Genomic DNA, 24,018 nt, shown 5'->3' with positions numbered 1-24,018 from the left:
TGTGTGTTTTAGATGGTGTTGCAGCATACGTTACATCCATCGCAGATAAGGGTTGCTCACAACGTCTTTACAGAGCAGACAGTTTCACAGCAGTCATGCAGAGGCGCAGAGAGCACATACATTTGAATCCATTTCTCCAACGCTTTTTTTGTCATATCCAGACTTACGTCTGGTGGTTGAAGATTTATATTAAGTGGACTGCAAGGAAAGGAAGCCAATCTTGTTGTCCACCTTCAGGCATGCCTTCAAGTATCTTATCAAAGACACAGCCGCGTACTCTTGAATGGTGTCGAACAGGCGCCCTTTCGAGTGCCGTTCCAGAGCTCTCACCACTCAAGCGCAGAGGTCTCAGAACATCAAGTATCAATTCAGTATTTTATTTTTAAAAATGCATGGAAAATCAGCAGAGCCCTATTTATGGCACATGCATTTCCCTCTACAACTGTAGAGCATCGGTAGTGCCTTATTCAAATAGAATCCATAAATAGTTTGGAGCGGCATGCAACACGTCATTATAAAAACGATAAAGCCAGTGAAATGTAATCACACTCGCGGCTACACTAGTATTAAAACTAGCTTACACCAACTCTTGATTGACTGGTCAGTACGTAGTACGTAGATTGCAGGTTCAGTCGTGTGTTTTAAGAATGGATAGGCTTTCTGATTATACTGTTTTGTTTTTACGTATAACAGTGAGGATTTATCACTTAATAGTATTATGATTTTGTAATCATAATTATTATTATGTCGTCACAGCCACAGCAATAATACCACACTGAAATCGAAGAGTACAGTGGTCCAAAAATCTCGCCTGTTGCAGACAGACGGCACAGAATCAAACTCAGTTCATTTTTTTTATGTACTTCTAATAGCTTCAAAAAAAAGGTCTACAAAAAACAATAAATCAAGAGCGTGAACACCTGCTTGAGACTGCAATAGAGTATTTTGACTAAAAATTGGTACTGGAGTAAGCTACCATAGTTCAGGTATTTTTATTTTTGACAGTGACAACGAAAACAAAACATGTCAATTCAGCAGAGGTCAAAAAAAGGTAGAAGCAACAAAACGCGAACGTTAAAATGTGGATGAATCCAAAATCTTCTTCAACGTGGTCGTAATGCCATCAAAATCTTTTTAACAATACTTTTCCATATTTAAACACTCGTACTGTTTTTATACAGACCAGGCGTTGCAGTACATTGTTATAGATACAAGGTTATTTTTATAACAATAAGCAATGGCATTCATGCTCCACACCTGGTTAATTTATGTAATTGTTTTTATTTCTGCTTTTGTCACATACGGGATGGCACTTCTGAATAGTCAGTACATTTTTATGGTAAGGACATTTTTGTGCGGTTATTTTAAAATTTAACATTGCTTTTACAGTAGGCCTAGTTCAATTTATTAGCAGGGGACGATCAGTAGGCTTCTGTTAGCCTACTGAACATAAAGAAGCATCAAGATTAGTCGATCGGTCTGGGCTACTCATTGTAGGCTTTAAAATGTTCTCCCGCTTAAGACAACAACTTCTGCACGACATAACCGGGATTGGTGTGTTCGATTTACACTTTTTAAAGTTAAGGAAGCTGACATAGTTTCAAGCTTGTGTGTCCTTTGTGCAGAAAAAGTGAAACTTAATTGTTACTTTGTGCAGCTGTGTTTGTTTACTGTGCTGCATATGATGACATTTCCCCGGAAATTAAGTTTTATTCTGTTTTTAAGCCTACAACTTATAAGCAATTCGTCGATCTATAGGAGTAGTTTCATAACTTTTTTTGGATGACGATCTCTTATATTGATTTTAAATATCTTGCAACCCCCCTCCCCCAGCAATTCGTCGATCTATAGAAGTATTTTCTCAACTTTTTTTGCATGACAATCTCTTATGTTGATTTTAAATATCTTGCAAGCAACCCCCTCCCCAATACCAACTAGTTTTTCTAAACAGAAAAATTAAAAAGTCGATGGTCGCGATAAACAAAGTCGATGGTCCCGAGTCCGACCCCCACAAAACCTTTGAGCCACACCTTGGGAGTCGCGACCCGCAGATTGTGAACCACTGATCTATAGGGTAGCCTACCTGTACGAAACTAAAACTCCTCCTTACAAAGCTATATCCTTAAATCAAGGCCATTTGACGATTTCTTGAAAATATATATCAAGTGGTTGAATTAACAATATAAAAAAACATAGCTATCTCCAATTTGCCTTTCACCATTAGCTACCCTCAGCTAAAGTAGGCTATGCTACGTTTGGGCCCTACGTTTGGGCCGTTTGACCATTCATGAAAATTCAGATCTAAAGTTTACGTACTTCTGATGGTTTGGAAGAAGCTAATTGGAAGATGTAGGCGAAGCTATCACTGTGATAAGCACTTGCTAAAGACCTGTTAGGTTATTTTACGTTTAGTTTTGTTAAGATCAAACTCTATTGGTAGAATAGTTAGAGCCTGCTCGACAGCAAAATCCGTCATTTTACACTGATTCGTGATTGATTCAACATCTGCAGACGTTGAATCAATGCGCAAATAACGGATTTTGTTGTCTAGGTGGTTACTGCTAAGCGTACAAGACTAAACTAAAGACTGTTTTGTTCGTTATTGAGTTCCACCAGTCTGGTCTTTCCTGGAAACTGGAGGAATCACAGAACAAAATTAAGCGACGTGCGCGTGTACTGATGTGTGATGTGTGCGTGTACTCTATGTTTGTGTGCTGTTATTGTGGCCGGATCAAAACAAACGAATTTGCTTGACTTTTACAGAAAGTGGCCCAGTCGTACAACACAACTGGACAAGGTCAAACCAGTTGCTATGGCAACATTTCTACAGAAGTGGACGTCCTGGTAGCGAGAGATTCCTCGAGGTAATGATGATCTCCTTAGTAAAAAAAGTTCTACTAGATGTCAGTTTGGGTCTGTAGCATAGTCGAGATAAAATATTTGTGAACGCCACCTCCCACCTGAAATGTGTCAGAAAATTAAACTAGCAATAATAATAATATTCATAATAACAAAAGATGTTATTAATATTGTATTGATTTAATTATTATGACGTCACGCATAGCTCAAAACGTATGGGGAAGGCAAAAGATACCTCTTTCGCTATGCTACTGCTTTGCATCCAATGACAGCATTGAATTAAGTTTAGCAGTATTGTAATGTCATTAAAATAAACCTCTAGTTCAATAAGACATTGATAAAAGCAGTGGCGGCTCGTGGTCTCAAAACATGGGGAGGCTGCATCAACCAGTAGGCTAATCTAATATAAATAATTATAAACCTGTACCGGACTGAGTTATAAATGCACTGAGTTAAGGTTAGTAACACAGTAAAATGTTCTTTTAATTGGCTGTCGTTTAATGTTTTTATCATTTAAAGTAAACTTTTGATAATGGCTTGAATTTGGTCAAGTTTAGGTGGTCACCAGATGGAGCTAGTACTATTTTGGGACTTGGTATTAACTTAGTTGGTTAGATCTATGCTTGTGCTTTCCAACGATAGCAAATTTGTTGAAATTGAACAACAAATGAATAAATGGGAGACAATTTCCTTCAGGTGTTTTTCAGTGCATTTCCACCCCGTACTTCCTCCTTTATAATAGTCCATTCCAACCTGTGTGGCGTATTAATACGTCTTCATCCCAAAAGGACGAATTGTGAAAGAGCACCAATAATTACAGTAATTGGCTTTACTTCACATCAAAACTAGTCTGTCTCAGTGACTTCTCAAAACACAGATCAAGTAAAGTAACCTACAATCCCTTCACCTAATCACCGATAGCTTCCACACGCTTACCCTAAAGATTTACGAGAACCAAAGTTGGAATCCCTGACCAGGGTCTGTTCTATTTGCAGTCCCTACATCGCTTGTTCAGTGACGCTAGAAAACTTTTTTCTGAAAAACCTACGTCATAAAAAAAAGAACAAGCAACACCGGACCTGCAGAATTTGCAGACCCAGAGTTGCCAATTAATTTTTGTAACACAAATGTTTTTTTTTTACAAAAAAATTAATATTAAGAGTTTTTTTAATTCTTCAAGCAAAATAAATTAAAAAAAACATGGCAAAACTATCTATATGTAATATAATTCACATATGCACAAAAATGTTGGGGGGGGCTGCAGTCCCGCAGTCCCTTATGACGAGCCGCCACTGGATAAAAGTACTTTCATGGTGATGTGTTTCTTGCTTTTAATGCTTCACTAAGGTACCAAGCTAATCTAGATTTGGAAAAGCTTACATTTTTTTGTTTAATTTCCGTTGGCCCGTTGTTATCGTAGGTATTTTTATCCAATGAAAATGCAGTTGCGAAATCGCCTGTTTAAATGTGAGTATGCGGTTAAACTGCGCGTGCCAACAAAAGTTATGTCTCACTGCAAGATACTGAAGACTACAGTAGCCTAGCCTACAACGCTTTTGGCCAATTCCCAATTTTTACAGGCTCAGTTTTTTGGTGGTTATTAATAGCAAGAAAAATGAGTATTTCTTAGTTCGTATCAAGTCACGCAACTTATGGAGGTTTTCAAAGCACTGACCTTTACCAAAAATTTATCATCTAATTCAATGCTTGATTTGATCTTAGGGAAATATTTTAGCAATGTTAGCCAATAATTGAAAATATTATATGCGAATATTTTAAAGGCCATCTACGGTAGGCTATTAGGAGTCATACTGTTTGCTGCATTGCGCATTTCGTCCTTGAAAAACATGAACCAACATGTACGGCAGCATCTTTAAAAAAACAAAATGACCATCAAGACTTAAGAAAACCAAACTTTAAAGCTACAAACATTAACTTAGGAACAACCTGAATCAAGGTTGATCACTACGCTGTTGGCAAGAAGTAACTACCCACCGATTGCATTTTTTCATACATAGCTCAGTGAGGATAAGTAGGCCTAGTTAGTTTTTGAATCTTTATCCTCAGACTGACAAAGCTTTGATTGGTTATTGCTGGTAGTTTTGCATACTTGTAGAGGCTTTAGACGCAGGGCCGGGCCCGGTTACCAAGATTGGCAGAGTGAAGTTTTCCGATTGTTGAAGTGTTGTTGCCGGGGAATTATTCCATTCACTTGGTGCCGCTGAATGGAGAGCAGTCCTGAAATGCGTTGCTCAAGCGCACACCCCGAGAGCCGAACTTGCGCCGCGTGATCTTGAGCTGGGCGCGTAACCACTGAGCTAACGGGGCGGACTCGCTAGTCGCTAAGGGGGTAATAGTGTGATGACATTTCAAATCTGATAGAGCATTAAAATGCGTCTTGTCGCTAAAAGGCCTTACCAGTTACAAAGTGACAATAGATAAACTTTAAATTATTATGATGACGCCGCTTTCTTATTTTATATATCTCATGTGATATCTGATGCGACACTTGCTTACTAGTCTATATTTCTCTATATGGTAAGTCTGGCACTCCCACATAGCGTCACATGATATGTGATTACTCACTAACATCACGCTTTATTTCAAACATAGATATACTCTCATGCTGACGATCTGTGTCTATGTTCCCGGTTGCATAGTTGGCTTCCTTATAATTTCTTGGTCAGACAAAGTTGGACGTAAAACTGCTATAACAGTTCCTGCTGTCGGCATCGTACTTGCAAGCCTGTCCTTTACTCTGACTGTTTTGTTCGAGTGAGTATCGGTTGCAATAAACAGTACGCTAATTGGTAAAATCCAAATTGAAAAAATCCATACAGAAAAAATCCTTACAGAAACTATTGTCCCGACTGGAAAATATCCACACAGAAAATATTAATCTTCAGCTTCAGTAGATATTTTCCGAGTAGATATTTCCCAGTCGGCAGATTTTCCCGTAAGGATTTTTCGCAGTCGGGATATTTTCTCTATGGATTTTTTCCGTATGTAATTTTACCTAGAGACCATAAGCGATACGCGAAAACCCATAAGCGATCATCTACTATTCAGCCACTGCTGGAGTAAACACTGATCACAAAAACCAATAAACTCACAATCCCCTGGCTGTTGTGTCTGGTTCAAACAACATAACCTTCTGCCGCCTCGAACGAAGAAAAGAAACAAAAAAACAATTCTACTTTGTGTCACCTTTTAACTGATAACGTGAAATAAAAAGTTGTCATTGCATGTTGCTATTGTCATCTTTTTCTTCACAGCTGGCCTTTAGAAACTCTTTACATAAGCAGCATTATCAACGGTCTAACAGGAACCTATTCGACCATATCTTTGCAAGGAAATGCCTTTCTGAGCGATATAGTTGATAATAAAAGGCGTGGACAATTGTAAGTAGTCTATATGCTTGTATTCACTTCGTCTTGTACAACGTGTGTTTTTTACTTGTTATTTTCGTTGCATTCAGCTCTGCTATTATTCTATCCGTCCCAATTAGCGATTTTGTAGTTATCAAAGTTTTTGGAAAAATGTTTTATAACCCTATTATTGTCGCATAGCCTACAGTAGGCTACATAACTGATATTTTGTTTTACCGAGTCTGTTGTCGTATATCATGACCGATACCTTTTATCAGTTCTTGAATATGTTTCTCTTCATTCTTCTGACTTTAATTCCAGGATGGATGGTTGTCGATGTCCTTATTTTTTGGTTTAATTATGCCACGCATTCTCTTCTTTCCAACCAACAACTTCTACACAGTACCGTTGACAGGGAAGTCCTGGGGGTACAACATGTAGACTCAAGCCCGGGATAAATTTAGGGGCCCTTAACCTTTCCAAGGGGCCCTGGAACTTAACGAAACCACGTTATATTCGTTGGAGCGTTTTTTCTCAGAAGTGTCTTAATTTGAGACCCGAGGATCTTATTGGGACCAGACACAAATGATCCTCTCAACGGCCTCGCTTCCGCACATTCGCTTGTAAAGTCATTTCATCTTATTTTAGGTTTTCCATCTTCCTCTAATCGTTTCTGTTTCAGGTTTGTAATCTTAGATTGTTGTGTTGGCATTGGCGGAGGAATAGCTGGATTTGTTGGCGGAATCTGGCTAAAAGCGGAAGGGTACGTTCCACCTCTTACTGCCTGTGTTATCCTCTCAGCATTGCTCTTGATTTTTATATTTTTCCTTCCTGATTCTACAAAAATTAAACAAGAAAATAATACAACAAAAGAAGAAGATGCAGAATCTCTTTTACGTGGTGAATCCACTGAGCTGATATTGGAACAAGAAAGAAATGGAAATGATCTACAGATAAACGAAGATTCGCTGCTGATCACGAAAGATTTAGATTCCCGTCTGTATGGGTCATGTGACAGTCCTACGACATCAGGTTAGGGATGGTTGTTAAAACATGTTACGTTTGTTTCCAGGCAGCCAATTAATCTGATTGTTCCTGCCTATACAGCAAAACAGGCTTTTATAAAAGCACGGCAATCTCCAAAGTTCAGCAGTAACCTTCTGCTCTATCACTAAAAATTTGTTTGTTTTTTTTTTCGCTGAGAAGCAGGCTATGCCCTTTGACCACTGCACAATATGACGAAAATTCTTATAATGTTTTATGATTCAGTCAAGATTGTTTATGCTTGTCAATCAACTTGTAGCCTATCTGTTACACTAGCGTGTAACATGATAATAGCAATTCTATACTCTAATAACAATCTTGTTGCATCTCTCCATAGCTTTAACCTATACCGTTTTGTAATACAGTGGAAGATATGTGGGATCTTTTAAGATCTTTGGGACCTCTAAAGGCACCCCAATGGGACCTTTAAACAATTTTTTTACAAATATTAAAATCCTTGAGAATTTACTAAAAGTTAAAGTAGAAAAAAGATATCCAAGGTAATGTTTAGCATTGTTACGTTATTTGTTGTGGGAATGTGTTTTGAAATTGCTTGAGAAATAAACTTTTCAGCCTTGAAAAGTCTGGTTCAAAAGTTTCACAACTCCCCCACGATCTAGTTCATCACAATTATTTTAAAGCCTTTTTTGGCGGCCTGTGCAATAACTCACATTAATACGAATTGGTACCGATGATTTTTGCGCCAGACTTTATTAGAATTGCCCATGATTTGTTCCATTGGTGATAGTGCTACGTCTGCAGACGTTGAATGAATGTACAAAAACATCGGTTTTTAGCTGAGATAAGCACTGTTTACCACGGCAATTGCAATCTCCGTTTACTACAATAAAACAGCAGTGGCCAAGTGGTTAGCGCGTTGGGCTCGCAGTCGAGAGCCTGCGTGTTCGACTCCAGCCACCCGCACTTGCTGTTGTTTCTCTGAGGAAGAAACTTTACGATAATTACTTCTACCCAGTGATCGATTTCGAGTAATGGGTAGTACCAAATTTAAGTCATAAGTAGAGTAGACAACCGGAAACAGACATTGCCGTAGGCTGCAGCGTGGATCAGGTGTACGTCGCAATGCGTGCACCGATGCATAGCGCTCAAGTCCGCTTTCCCGCAATGCAGGATAAAGATATGAAAAACAAACAAACAAACAAAAACAGGGATAAAATGCAAGATACTTTACTCGATATTTTCAGAAGAGATCATTCCTTCGAAAAAGTCCCCATTCTTTGAGCTTGTGAAGACGGTATGGCATGTGTACAGCAGCGAATACAGTCATTGTGAGAAGTGCCATGACACAAAAGATGGAAATGCAAAACCATTTGTTGGTACGTTCATTTGCATGGTTTCGAAAACTAATAACTTAGTTTACTGATTTTATAAACATTATTTTGAAAATATTTTTGTCATCATGTTAGAACTTATTGTTTTAAGCTTCTTTAGTCCGAGAGCAAAATCTGGTAAACAATTGTCTTAACCCGTGTATACTACGCTTGTGACTGCAGCCAATAGTTTTATCACCAAAGGATCCTATAATTACAATACGTGGCAGGCAAAATGGTGACTTCAGGCATAGAAGCGTTACACAGAGTATTTAGACGAAGCAAGGCTGTAGCTTGCAGTAGGCCTACAGTAGTAGCAATATGGATCATAATGAAATGCAAAAAATCTCTGAGAACAACAGCAAATAAAAGTTGTGAAACTCTTGATTTTTGTACATAAGAAGAAGCCTAATATGTTAAAAATAAAACTTAAAACAAAAGATGAAAATAGCTTACTTTTAAAACATTTATGAAAATAAGGCTGTAGATTTTGCCCTCTGAGTTCTTCTATATAAAATAACCTTTATTTCTCACATTTTGAACTAGCAGTTCGAAATGTAAAGCGTTCAACTGATTTCTACAAGACTAAGCTTGTGAAAAACCAAACTACTTTCAACGGAAAACGATATCGAGATTTCGATTTTTCTCGGAAAACAAAACAAAAGGATTGAGATAACGGATTGACACAGCCGACAATTATTATTACGGAACTTTGGTTGATACACCCTTATAAAAAAAAATATTGTTTTTATTGATTTTGAGTTTTTGACGTATAATTATCAATATCATAATAGTATAAGACGTATAATTGTTACGTAGTGATACTAGCTTGCTCTAATTTACGTTGTAATAATTATTACGTATAGACCGTTGTTGTCATGGTGGCGGATTCTATCCGGGACGTATTTGGAGACTGTGGGTTTACCTCATAAGCGGAAATTTGATTTTGTTTGTGCTTGTTGGTACTGGACAGTTTCAAATGACCTTTAACCTTTCCTATCCACTGTGCTTCACACCTGAGCTGATGGGTGCCCAGATGGTGAGTTATCTCAAGTGACCAAGAAAAAATTGAAAATAAATTTACATGTAGTTTGTAAAAATCAAAATTTCGATGAAATATTGTGAGGTGAAATTAATTTAACAAACCTTAACTTAACAAAAGAGAAGTTCAGCTAACTGCAACCTGTTTCATGGGAGCAAGAAATAAATTAAATAAATAAAGAAGTTTTGCACCAATAAAGATCTAGTTTGATTTATTTGGTACAATACTTTTTTATTTGTTTTTTTGCCAGCCATGAAACACGTTACAGTTAGTTAAACTTTTCGTTGTTAAATCACGGCTTGTTAACTTTCTTTTAAGTCAAACTAGATCTTTACTGAAAATGTCAAAACCAGGAAAATTCAATGTCTCGGTCACGTCACAAGAAAGCCCAAACTGTAACATTTTTTCTAAAAATAGAGTTATCTAAACTTGGTGAGTTAAATTTGATAAACACGTTTGTAAACACATGCTTTGTCAAGACTGCATTCCAGCTACAATACATTTTTTTTGCATTGCAAAGTAGCCTAAATAGAAAACGACACCATGCTCTAAGTACACCATTTCTTGAAGTACAGTTGAACGATTACGTGTTGCATTTATTACAGGGTTTAAAGTTTTGTCTCCTTGCTATGGCACCATTTGTAGTGATGGTTTTTCAAAGATTATTTTCCATGTCTAACAACACCATCATAATCACCGGGTTCGTTGGCTTTTTCATAAGCAGTGTCACGATGGCATTTGCTACTACCCCCGCCACAACGTTCATTGGTGAGCCAGTAAAAGTTACCATTTTCTTCCCAGACAGCCACTTCATCTGGTCCAGATTTGGTCAGATCCATGTGCGATCTGGTAAAGATCTGGCCAAGATAAACTAGTTGTCTGGGTTATTTGTGCTTAAAAATGGGTGTTACTGAGATTCAAGTAGGCCTAGGCTATAACTTGCAGACAATTACTATTTGCTGCAATAGCGCATGCCTATTTTGACAAATGTGCTTTAAAAATACTATTGTTAAAAACAGTTACTACGTAATTACAAAGTTTGTGTTGGTAGGCTGTAGCCTAGTAGCCTATGCCCTAACCTAATGCATTGTTGTACTTTTGTATACTTTGTTCATGCAAATGTATAAACTTTACAAATTAAAAAGTTTGGTTTCTACTTTTATTTCCAGCTCAATCATTAAATACTCTTGTTTGTAACTGCTATAATCTATTTCTGGAACAAGAAATTGGCCATACCTTAGATAGGCTACAAAGCTTTTTCTTTAAGACTTTTACACCAAATGGTTCCTGAAAATCAGAAACTTAAACATTGATTTTTCACACGAATTTTTAGCAACTGCTGTTTTGTTGATTGTCTTTCCGAGTCATTCGTTTATGAAAGCTCAGATATCGAACTTGGTCTCTCAGCATGAACAAGGTAAGCAATTGTTGATATGTAGCCTATTTATTTGTACTACAGCAGCCTATATACTGTAGCATGTTCGCATTTAAAATAGTTTTGATTTTCGCCAGTTTGTTATGGTTAATATATTTCCAAGTAGGCTATAGGCTATTTATCAGAACTTTGTCTCACTGTAGTGCTCAATTTGAGAATTTCATTGTACAGAAGTCCCCGCTTAATAAGCTCAAAGTTAATAGGCCTACTAGCTTATTAAATCCAATTTGGTCCGATCTGGATTTACTCTTTCATTCCTGTCATAAAATAATCCGCTTTATAAGCCCAAAACCCCGCTTAAAAAGTCCAATTTTTGAATACATTTGCTTGAACTTGTGCAAAAAGAGTCACAATTTATTGTTTTTCGTCTTACTTTCGACGATTTCAGCCTCAATTCTTAATTCAACTGTTTCGTTTCAAACCGTTAAACCTGGATCACATTCCATCGGATTGCACAAAGCATGACTCGTTGCTGACACAACCTGCAGAAAACGCAATTTTCTGGGAGAACCGATCGTTGAGTACAGTTGTTAACAGACTTAACAACTTTTTACCCGTAGTTAATTATGCGTATTGTATAGGAAAAGCAAAAACTCATCCCCGTCTAACAGGCCATCCCGCTTAAGAATCCTAAAATCGTCCGGTACCAAAGTGGATTTTACAAGCGGGGACTACTGTAGTGAGATTTGGTATATTTATAATTCCACAAATGGCGATAAGCCTAATAAATGTCAGCTAGAAAGAGATCAGTTTTCTACTGTGACGGTGTTTTACTTTTGCTAATGTTTTGCAGGTGCAGTTTTTGCTCTCGTGTCGTTTGGTGATGCAATTGCTCTCCTGATCTCATCCGTTACTTTTCTTACTCTTTATCCTGCAACTGTTGATATATTCAATGGATTCGCGTGGCTCTTTTCAGCCCTTGTGGTGGTCTTTCCAATTTTTGCAATCTCGTAAGTTTTTGATCAATTTAGTTTGTCTCCTCTCTATGATGTCGTCTGCTCCGATACATCAGTTGGTTAGCGCCTTACTTTACGAAAGAAGAAACTTCAAGATCAAGCGTCGTTGGTTCGACTCTCGGGGTGTGCGCTTGAGCAACCCATTTCAAGGACACTTTTCCATTCAGAGGCAACTAGGTGATGAAATAATAATTCACAAACAACAAGACTTCAACAAGCAAAAACCTCACTCTGTCAAATTCGGTAACCTGCCCTCAGTAAAAAGCTTTTAGAAGTGCATGAAACAGTCAGGATTAAGTTCTCAAAAAAGCTATCTCAGGATATGAATTGAATATTTCGCTATTAATCAATTAATTATGACAAAGCTAAGGGGAAAAAACTGTGAAAGCACCATTGCTATGGACACATGAAGCCAAGTTTGTGGGACGTGGGTCCTGATTATAGGAACATTATGCTACGGTTAGCCTGGAAGCTGGTGAGGTTAATAGAGGAAGACTTCGGATAGTTCATGATCTACAGTAATCCCTGCACACTGATTTTTGCTTGTTGCTTAGTTTATCACTTGGGACAACTTTGTAAATAACTAAAATATTTCAGAGTTGTTGCAGTAAAAGATCGGGAGAGACAAAGACTGGAGATTGGAGTGAGGGATTCCATAATCACTTGATAACTCTATGCGCTTACCAAGCACGCTTAGAATGCAATAAAACAATGTTTATTGTTAACGACATCCACTCATCTGCTACGTTTAACTCCGGAGAAATGCATGCCTCGTGTATACTGTATAGATATAATCAAAACGACGCTGTTGCGTCCAAGAAGGCAGCTTTAGCGAGAAATGCCTACAGCCCTTCTGAGCGGTATGGAATAGTCTATTATCACAAAAATATTTCGTTTCTTAGCTTTTTCGTTTCAATGTTTTTTGTCGATTTTTTTTGTTTATGTGATACGAATATGACATATGGAATATTAATATGCTCCCAAAACACTTATTTAGCAAGTGACAAGGGATATTTTAATTGAACGGATATCATTATCAATTATTTTTCGCGCATTGTGATATGGCCGTTAGTACAGTACAGTGCATTACGAATTATAGATGCATTACAACAGCAATCGGGTGCAGCTCAGGGACATGTAAGTCATCGGGTCAGTTGGTCCCAATTAGTTTAGCATGCCATCAAGTCTTTTTTTAAGCCACAGCCGTGCGCTCTGGAGCGGTATCGAACCAACGTTCCCCTGAGCCACAAGCGTTCTCACCACTCGCTGCTGAATTAACCGACGCAAGTTACTATAATGCAACGCAAAGCGCCGGTACCATTAAAGATCGTGCACATAACTATAGCACTTGTAACGCCAGTTCTCGTCTGATGCAATTAAAATGTTCCATAATTGTTTATCAGTGTGTGAGACCAAAATTCATGAAACGGTGTGAACTGTCTGCATTTACTGAGTATGTTACGTTTTTTCCTGCATCCAGTGTATCGGGACAGCATTTTTACAAACTCTGTGTTGTTACTCTTACCTTTCCATTACTATCGGTGTTTTGCTGCCAGATTCTTACAGCCAACTACATCAGACTAATTCCAGTGCCCTTGATCAGCTTAAGTTTGAATTGAAAGCACGTTTTTAACAATATTCACATGCAATGCTGCTGTTACTCAGTTTTGTTGACGAGGCCCCAAAATAGTTCAGTTTCGTTTTAGTTTGAATGAATGTTATATCCAATAACCTTAAATAAAGTGACTTGACTTCCAATAAGTTTCTTGTCACTCGTCTAATTAGCGTACACTCATCCTCTGCTTTATACAGATTTCCTATAGGCCTATAGCGTAATGGAATTCCTATAATACAGTTGGTGATGTGTAGGGGACGTCGAATTGCCAGGGGCATCCGCTCATACTTAGCTGTAGCTGCTACAGCAACATCCAGAGTACCAGCATGTTAGTGGGGATGATCTGAGAATGATACCTTGGTTTTCTGCGAGTATGAGTTTATTGCAAGGAAAAAGAAACTTCCAGGTCGGAAACGCTGCAGCCAAATAATGCCTTGATTACAAACAGAATGAATTGAACTGAATCGAAATCATGATTCAAAACATAAAATTAAACTACGACTATAACTGAATTGACACCGTGACATTCAAGAAAAGAATCGGTGGTGAATTGACTGAAAATAACGCACCACCCTATGATTGAGAAAAACCATTCCGTATTGATTTTTGTTTCACGCTAGATGGTTGATTTAAGGGAAACTCAGTGTGATTAGAATGCTCGAAGCAATGCAGCATGCGGAAGATGCACAACGCTAAAAAGACGTAAAACTACGTATATGTGTATCAAACTGCCGATTGCAAGAGAACGGACAATTACTGTTAGCGTTTCAAACCCTAATAATCGGCATAAATTCTTAACGAAATGCCCAAATTCTAGCCAGCGTTTCAAATTTCTAACAAACACAGGTTTCACAACGGCAAAAAAGCAAGGAAACAGAAGAAAAAAAACCGTAGGCGCTGCAAATGCATTTGAGGTTTTTTCTATGATGTGCGTCAATCTTATTATAAACTATAGCAAACACGTCATAGCCTACTGTAGAAATGACTGCGTCTGCATAAGAAAAAGTTTTAATACCTATCCCACAAAAATAACTCAGGCATGTTTTAATCAATCAAATAATAACGAAGCTGTGCGGTAACCTGTTTTATGGCATTGTAGGTTATTAGTGGCACCGAACTTTCAATAAGCTTAGATCTAGCTTTATAGCGAGGGTCTTAAACTCAAATTGCTCTGAGGGCTAAATTAGCACTTGCAAATTATCCCGAGGGCCGCAATTGGCTTACGCAACGAACCTGTTTGTGCTTCTGTTCGTTTTCGCTATTTCTTTTTGCTGTTTTTGGAGTTTTTTTGGCCGTGTTAGCTACAGACATATACTTATCACATAAACTACTATTCAGGCATGTCTTAAACCTTTCCCGTTCAGTGACGTACTGGTGTTTCGACTATTGTACCTACTTGGCTTTTTTTTGTTTCGGACACGTTAATGACGAAAAATAAAATAAAGGAATCAAAAAAGGTATGGTAAGAATACACCAAGAACAACGTTAGATCGCAAGAAAAAGTAGTAAGAACAAAGAGATGGAATAACACAGGTAAGAATATTGCACGAACGAAAAAAAACGCAAACGAAAAAGAAAAACAAAAAGAACGCAAACGAAACGACGGACTTGGGGAATAAGAATCTTGCAATCAACATTCAAAAGCGCGGAAAAAACTAAACCGTTGAAGAACTGACTTCAGCTAATGCCAAGGGAACTATTGCAGTAACGCAAAAAGTGAATACACAATGTAATTGTGATGTAACAATACGAATTTCTCCATAAAAATGGGGCGACAATAGTGCTAAAAAGTCGTGAGAAGTTTGATGGGAATGTTCAAATATTTTGAGCAATTTTAAAGTGCATTTTATCTTTCTAAATCTACAGCAAAAATATGTACTGCAATTAATTATTCCAAAGTTTAAAAATGCATCGCGAGCCGCACCAAAAGTCCCCGCGTGATTGAGACCCTTGTCTTATAGGCTGCTATATTACATTGAAATACGGTGAGCGTTTTCTACATGCTAGTTGTTGCTAGAACAAGACCAATCGCTTTGCGATTAAAATACTGTACATGACGTAAAAGTAACATCAAGTAAAAAAATCGATGAACTTGTGGTAAGACAAGGCCATAGGATGTTTATAATTATTATTAAAACATCACCAACACCTGCGAACGCTTAAACTTACAAACTTTATTAAAAACCTTCAGTAATATTATATTGCACTGCGGAAGAAACAAGAAAAGGAATCCATCTTCTTCAAGATGGCATAGTTATCGCAACACTCAAAACTCTGGACCCGAACAGCTAAACCGTCAGTTTACATTGATTCAACGTTTGCAATCGTTCAATCAATATACGGATTTTGCCGAGTGGTAGTTGCTTGTCAGCTTGTCCATAGCCAAGAGAATCATCATGTGATAATTTCTGTTCTGTCGTTTATTTGTTCCGTGTTCCTTTGTCGATCTTTGACCATGACAACTCTAAACAACATCAAAAATATTGTCTGAGAAAAACAAGATCCAAAAAAGTTTCATTTTCAGTTTGTTTTATTTTGTACTATTAAAATCGAAACCAATGCATTCCATAACATAACAGGTGTCTAGGAAAAGGTGCTGCTCTAGAGAGAAATGCCCACGGCCCTCCTGAGGGCTATGGTGTTCTGAACTGGAATGGGTAGAAGCGACAAAACGCAAATGTTAAGACGTGTTCGCGGATCGAATTAAAATACCAAGCAAAAGAGTGGCGCGTTAAAAAACAATTGAAAAGCAAAAAAACAACGCGGAAATATGTTCGCAAAAAGTATACAAAAACTAATATAGACAGCTTCTGATTTGGTCGGTTGCAACGTATGTGTTTGGTTGCTTCCAACTTTTTCTGGACTTATGCTACGTTGACATAAACGTATTCTTTTCGATGTAGTGGTCAGAAATAAAAACAACTGAACAATGTAAGCCTACGCGTTATCAAGAAGCTTGACCGTCGATCTGGGGAACACAACTCTTATTGATAGCCTACGCAGGCCCGGATTTAGGGGGGCAGAGGGTGCAGGTGCCCCGAGCCCCCCTTTTGAAGGCCCCCCCGATGTGAAAAAAATGTGATTTTGTGTTATTGTTTTTTTTCTTTCAGCCTATGAAGTTTCTGCAAAATGCTGTGCAGTGCTGGATTAATGCTACAGTAGACGTAGAGGTGGATTTTCGCGCCGTGGCGTAAAACTTTTTTTTGAGCTGGGGCCCCCGATCTAAAAGTGCCCGGGCTCCCCATCAGCTAAATCCGGCCCTGAGCCTACGTGCTAGTAAAGTTTTGAAGCATCGTCTGTACTCTAAAAAACTAGGCTTGACTTAAAGATTCGAGAGTACTTTTACTGAACAACAGAACTAACAACACAGAGGACATCAAACGCTTGGGTAAAATAAGATACTGCAAGTTGTTTTCTGCAAGTTTTAACGACAATATTTTTTACATAGTATGTTTAAGAGTTCAATAGCCTATAAGAAACAATCAATCAATAAGCTTACAACAATGGAATGACTGGCATTAACGCCAGAACAGAAGCAAACATCCAAGTGAATCCATGGTAGATCTCAATTGTTGCCGGATAAAGCGTGAGAAACGTAGCAGAAGCCAATAAATAGGTTATAGTCTCACTGAAAGATACAAGTGCGTATACTGATCCTGCAAAAATATGTATGTATTAATAAAATGTTATGTAGAAAAGGCCTCTGACAATAGCCTACACTTAATTATATCGACAAAATATTTTGTAAGAATTTTTTTTCTATACCACTTCATTGTAGTCGTTTTTGTATTAGCGTTCTTGGCAAAAGATCCAAGCTATATTTTTAATACTGTTGCTCACAATATTTTTCCTGTCCACTGGCCACATTATATTATGAAAGGAAGTGACGTAACCGCTGATATCTTACCTTGTTCGTTTTGAGAGACTAAGCTTGACATTTGAGCTTGTATAACAGGTTTTGCAGGAAAGGCAGGACCCATAATAACGGTTGCTACACATCAGCAGAAAATAATTAAAACGCAATACAAAGCTTTCTGTTTTGGTTATATTTTTCATCTATATTATTATTAGTCTCTGTGAAAAACAGGGCTAAGCAGTTCCAAATCTGAAGCATGTTTTGCATTTTTAAAAATGCTTTCACGAGTAAAAAACATTGCAAAATTACTCATAAATATATAAATTTCATTGCTTAAATCTTAATATTTTTCCTATAGAGTGAAATGTATTCATTGTACTTCTTGAAACTTTCCACAGACCACTTTGAGGATCCATAGATCCCAGGTTGAGAAACCACATTGTGTGTCCATAGACCCCAGGTTGGGAAACCACCTTGTGTGTCCATAGACCCCAGATTAGAAAGCTACCTTGTATATGGATCCAGAGACGTGAAGTTGGGCAACACTGCATTAAATAAAGTTGCCCTGTGCGGCACTACAATATGTGATGCTCATACAGTAGGGATAGACATCTAATAAGCAATAGGTGACAGGGACGTGCTTTAAACTACGGTACCTCAATAAGTCTACTTAGGAGGCCCAAAAGCTAACACAGATAGGTTATTGTCTACCGCTTCATTATTTCCACAGCTGGCTGTAGACGTGCATAAAATTACAAATACATGCGTTTTGATGCATAACTATATTCTTGATGACTTACCAATAAAAATTACGTAAGGCCGAGTGGCAAGTCCCATAGTGAGAGTGCTCAGAAGAAATGCAACGAATCCAGCAATAATGATGATGTTGTTAGACATGGAAAGCAACCGTTGATACATCATGACAATAAATGGCTCCGTAGCGATCAACAAGAACTTCAAACCCTGCAACAATAACTTGTTAGGGATCTCTACCTTGTGTTCTACTGTAAAGACAATTCGTATTAAAACAATGCAAAATATATTTAGGTATTGACAATACATAGCAGTACACACTACACAACATATAGCAATACACATAGCATTTCTTTACAGCACACATATTTGCAAAAGGTAAGGTGAAGAAATCATATTATTATTGTAAGCTGTTTGAGTTCTACGTATTGCATTATCTTCTTTTTGATTAACAGAAATTTAGAAAACTTTCAACAAGCAGATAACCGCACTGCTATTGCTACGAGCATATGCAAAATCTTGAAAGCCGATTTTGCAATTTTAAAAATTTTCTTAGCGTTTTAATAATACTGAGGATCAATTTTTGGGCTATTTTGACAAATCGGGCAAACCACATGCTGTACATTTTTGTAAATTTAAGAAAGAATTTAAAGTTTTTCGTACCGCTAACTGATGAACCATCGCTTTTCAAAACAAACCTTTTTCTTACTCGTAAAATGCGAACTTTTTTAATGTAGTCGCCTTATTTAAATTCAACAACAGTGAAATAAAATATAACTTTAAAGATACCAATATGCACGATAAAATCAAAGACATTCCAGTAAGAACATTAGAAAGAACCTATTTATTGTGTAGTTTTAGTTAACACAAGACGGGTCGCATAAATGGGCACAGCGGGTGCTGCTCTGGCCCACGGGTTATATGTTGTAGCCTACATCTGTGCTCTAACCGATCTTAAGCCACTCACCACTTGGGCGCCTACGAGTACAGGTGTGAAGCACAATGGGGGAGACAAGTTGTAAATGGTCTGAAACTCCGACGTACCAACAAAGACAAACATAAACAGTGCATCACTGATTAGATAAACCCACAGCTTCCAAATACGGCCTGGGTATAGTCCACCACCGTGACAGCAGCGATCTGTTCAGAGTAAAGAAAAATGCCTAAAAGTTAACACTGCACAATGCTGCAAAACACACAAAGCCAAGATTTTTAATAAAAAGTTTAATACAATAATGATATCTTGGCCTTCATTATGATAATGATAACATAAGTAAGCCTATATTGCGATTGACATGTGCAGCACCATAGAGTCTATGGGCATAGACAGTTACAGTAGTTGGAAACTGCGAAGAGAACTTCATATAGTCATTAATTCTCGTTATTGTGGCATGCCATGAAGTGCATAACAAACTTGATCTGTAACTGTCCGAACCGAAGTGTCGAACTGACGATTTTACTGGCGCTCTCACCACTCAACAACAAAATAAAAGCGTAGCCACACCCGTACAACACAAGAGATTTTTTTTGTTATGGCCAGGCTATTGGGAAAAATTCTTGAAATAATAGCTTAAGCTATTCGATTAACTGAATTTATTTCAGTTAATTGTAACTTTCAGGTTTATCCAGGCCATATCGTTGTGGGTCGGAGCGCCGATACTAAGAAATATGGTTTTGACTTCCACACAATTCGTGCTTTACATTGGTTGGAACTATTTACCTTCGGAATGTCTTCTATGTTCGTCTACAGGACCGAAACACTGCTCGCAGTGACTGTATTCGCTGCTGTAGACACTCCACACAGATTGCACTACTTCGAGTGACAAAGATTTTGTTGGAGAAATATATTCGTCTAAAAGTTACAAAAAATAATAAATTGTTCACGTATTATTACGTAATCAATTGACGCAGCACGTGACCGCGATACGATCCTAAAAATAGATTTTGTAAAGCGGAGAAGGCATTTATTTTATACCGGGTTTATCACGCTTTTCAATTTACAATTACTCATTTTCCGCTTTACGGAAGCCCATAAACGGAAATATAGAGTATTACGTAAACCGTAAGAGTAGTTCTTAACCGTACATAAGATGCAGTATTTCGTCCAACAAGACATGTGGAGTGTGGACATCATAAACCCAAACACTGAGACAGTACACTATTTGCAGCAGTTGGGAAATGTTGCCAAAATTTCTGCCTCATAACTAAGAAGAAGTTCACAAAGTTTCTTACAGACTATTTTGGAGATAGTCTACGTTTGCCCATTTTTTTTCCAATACTTTTCAACAAAATTGGGCCACACAAAAATATTGTGAAAACAAAGTAGGGGCTACTACAGTTGTCAGTGAGTGTTCTTAGAGTTAGAGGCTATGCAAATGGTGGTTGGTCTACAGCTTGCATGAAGTTATATGTGCCTGTTTTAAACCATTTATGTTTAAACTTTTTTGTTTTTTACTTCACAGTGTAGATTCAAACGATCTATTATAGCCTGATGCTGCGGGTTTTTTTTGGCAATATCAAATTACACTAGCTTTCGGAACACAGTTCCCTAGTCATGTGCTATGACGAATGGTGTTGAAGTCAGTGAGTGGTTCTTTAAAGTGGCTCTTTGGTTTAGCTTGACGCTGCCGGCTGTTGAGTTTCTGTGCTGTTAGGCGTTATTGCTGTGAGGTTTTGTTGGATCAGTTGATTAGTAGATTAGGTGACGTAGTTCTTCCCTTTCGGCGCGGTTGTTGATTTTAGGATTTTGTCTGCTAATGAATATTTAAAGAACCACTCACTGACTTCAACACCATTCGTCATAGCACATGACTAGGGAACTGTGTTCCGAAAGCTAGTGTAATTTGATATTGCCAAAAAGAACCCGCAGCATCAGGCTATAATAGATTGTTTGAATCTACACTGTGAAGTAAGCAACGATCATGCTGCTAAAAGCGAAACTCATTCAACTACTTTTTGTTTTGTTGATGCCAAATTTGTGCGTTCAAATACATTCTTTAAATCTATTGAGCCAGCAATGAGGTGTTAACTTAAACATAACGACTTCACAATCATGCCTAACCTGTCGTCACAGAACCATCACATGATCCATACCGACACGAACGTGGATATTCTGTGATCAGCTGCGATTCTTCCCTTACATCATTTCCGTTTGTATCGTTTTCCAAGATTGACTGCATTACTTCTTTATTGAGGAGAGATTTTTTCTCTTCTTTTCTTGTTTTATTATTTTCTTGTTTTATTTTTGTTGAATCAGGAAGGAAAAATATTAGAATTAAAACTACTAAAGAGAGGATTCCAGAAACAGCAACAGGTTGAAAATATCCTTCCGCTTTCAGCCAAATTCCACCAACAAACCCAGCTATTCCTCCGCCAACGCCAACGCAACAATCCAAGATTACAAATCTGGAGAATAAAATATACCAGTCAAAGAAAAATGTTAAAACTATTAGAAAAGTTTTAAGCATTAATTTCGGTAATCGATTCCTGTACTACCAATGTTTTTTTAAGTGTTTAAAAACATAAATTATTCAGAATAGTGTTTTCAACGAGCCATTCTCAATGTAAGACGTGTGGTTGATGGTAATCAATGCCACTCCATTGGATTTGTCGCTCAAAACCTGACAAGTGACATAAATAACAAGGCAGCCGACAACTGGTTTTTAAGTTAGCCTATCATGGTTCTCTTATTGAGAAATTATGCACAAGAGCTAAATCATAAATATATTTTATGTAGGCTACCCTACCTCGTCTCGGACATACTAAAGTACAGTGATATTGAATTCAGACTTAGTAACAATAAAAATCACTGGTAGCCTATGTATTAAGTTTTTTTTATGTCAACGTCAACACACTTTCTTAACAATGTTCTCATTGCAAATTTCTTAACCCGAAAGTATTTTACAGTATTATAATATTTACAAACATATACAATTAGGCCTATACATTCATCTCCATAATATCGAAGTGATATCTCTGCTGGAACGAAATCGTGACTTAAATGGTTCTGAAATCAGGTCTTCAATTTCTCTGACGTGACAGTAAGCCGACACACCAAATTACATTATAGTGAACTCACAGTTTACAGCGTTCTTCTGCTTGGACTATATCACTCAGAAAAGCATTTCCTTGTATAAGCAAAGTCATGTAATACCCAGAGAGTCCACTGACAAGATTGCATATGTATAAAGTGGCTAACGGCCATCTGAATATTGAAGTTGAAAATAACATATTTAAAAAATTCAAAAAGAGTTTCAATAAAATTGAGGTTTTGATGAAAGGAAAAAGCATCTGTCCGTTTACTGGTGTGATTACTTCATTTACCGTGGAAATCTTTAGTCTAGCTCTAGCAAACCTGGGAAGCACTTGTGTAGCTTCTTTGGAAGGGAAAAACCTGGAACATCACACAACTCAGGCGAAAGAGAAATAGAAAAAAGAAAACTAATCGGGACAAAATGATGGTTTGCGTAAATGAGAGAACTTGTATACCTGGGACTGGTATATAAGTCCCCCCCCCCCCCCCCCCCTTGGTAACTCATGACAAAGACTGGACTCAATGGACATGGCTCTTTCGCCTTAGTTGTGTGGTGTTCTAGGCGTTACCCTTTGGAAGGCAGCCTGCCTGATAATATTAAAGAAGGGCTGATTCTGCCATGCATGCGTTATCCATGCATTCTACTGACAATATGTGACACAAATCTAACGTAGATTTACAGTAATGCTACAAAACAAAAACAAACGGAAATGTCATATATATATCGTAAAAACCACGCAGGTCATTTGAAATTAGACAAGTGCTACACAGGACAGATGATGAATAACTTTCCGCGATAAAACAAGAAAAAGGGACATATTTAATCATTATTATTATTTATTTGCAACAGACAAGAATGTCCATATTTAATATTTAAATCATACAAAAAAAGAAAAATACAAAAACAAAAGGCATAAGCTACAATAGTGTACACGCAGCTGCGGCGCAAAAGTATTTGAAATGAAATTACAAGCTCAGTTTGTTCGTACAACCAACCAGTAAGATTTAATGTTAGCAAACGATGACTGTTGACATCCTTGTGCCATGGCAGTCATCAAGGCTTAGTAAGAGCAAGCATAGTTTTATTGTAATGAAGACAGTAGTTCGTTCAACGATAGAGTTTGACCACGATTCGCATCTTCCAACAAAAGAAAAAAAATATTTTGTACTGCTGCATCAAATGTTATAATGTTACACACGACTTGATGTTCACAAACATTATATTGTTTGGACAAATTGCGAATAATTCTAATCTAAAATCTGTTAAACATTAATAATGGTTTAGTATTTTAAGTCAAAAATTATTTACCAACAGACTATGAAAGTTCTTAATTTTATCAAACGAAATACTCACTCAAACCAAATCGTTAGAGCGAAGGACAAACTTGCAAGTATCATTCCAATGGCAGGAACTGCCATAGCAGTTTTTCTTCCAACTTTGTCTGACCATGAAGTAACAAGGAAGCCAACTATACAAGCAGGAATGAACAGGCAAATGTTCAGCATCAACGTCCATCTGCATTTTGCGAAAAAATTTTAGTAAGTAAGTTGAGTAAGTCGGCTGCGTGACCCATCTGCGAAAGAGTGAGCTCGACGCTCAAAATGACGTCAGTTCAACACCACCCGAGAGGTCTGTGTTGTGTTGTGTCTGACAAGATACTTGATGGAATTATTAAAAGTAGACAGAAAGGCTGAGGTCCTTGCCTTTGTGTCTGCTCAAGCAAAG

At 37.6% G+C, this 24,018-nt stretch overlaps 2 protein-coding genes across 2 annotated transcripts; one reads left to right on the top strand and one right to left on the bottom strand.

Annotated features, from left to right (window-relative positions):
* Positions 1 to 1,306: 1,306 nt before the first annotated feature.
* On the top strand, positions 1,307 to 13,712 carry LOC145784036 (proton-coupled folate transporter-like). Its single transcript, XM_082595793.1, has 11 exons — positions 1,307 to 1,339; positions 2,764 to 2,864; positions 5,473 to 5,634; positions 6,135 to 6,260; positions 6,910 to 7,259; positions 8,477 to 8,608; positions 9,469 to 9,641; positions 10,250 to 10,412; positions 10,978 to 11,061; positions 11,873 to 12,029; positions 12,633 to 13,712. Exons 1-11 carry the CDS (start codon positions 1,307 to 1,309, stop codon positions 12,700 to 12,702), a joined length of 1,551 nt encoding a protein of 516 aa, XP_082451919.1. The 3' UTR covers positions 12,703 to 13,712.
* A 305-nt stretch (positions 13,713 to 14,017) lies between these two features.
* On the bottom strand, positions 14,018 to 23,770 carry LOC145783903 (proton-coupled folate transporter-like). Its single transcript, XM_082595664.1, has 9 exons — positions 23,647 to 23,770; positions 22,338 to 22,463; positions 21,321 to 21,664; positions 19,980 to 20,111; positions 19,227 to 19,399; positions 18,307 to 18,469; positions 17,558 to 17,641; positions 17,150 to 17,306; positions 14,018 to 16,114 (listed from the first exon to the last, which is right to left on the bottom strand). Exons 1-9 carry the CDS (start codon positions 23,709 to 23,711, stop codon positions 16,045 to 16,047), a joined length of 1,314 nt encoding a protein of 437 aa, XP_082451790.1. The 5' UTR covers positions 23,712 to 23,770; the 3' UTR covers positions 14,018 to 16,044.
* Between the last annotated feature and the right edge of the window lie 248 nt (positions 23,771 to 24,018).

This window comes from Aplidium turbinatum, chromosome 15 (assembly GCF_918807975.1).
Source record: "Aplidium turbinatum chromosome 15, kaAplTurb1.1, whole genome shotgun sequence".
Taxonomy (NCBI): domain Eukaryota; kingdom Metazoa; phylum Chordata; class Ascidiacea; order Aplousobranchia; family Polyclinidae; genus Aplidium; species Aplidium turbinatum.
This window is presented reverse-complemented; position numbering and strand designations above follow the sequence as displayed.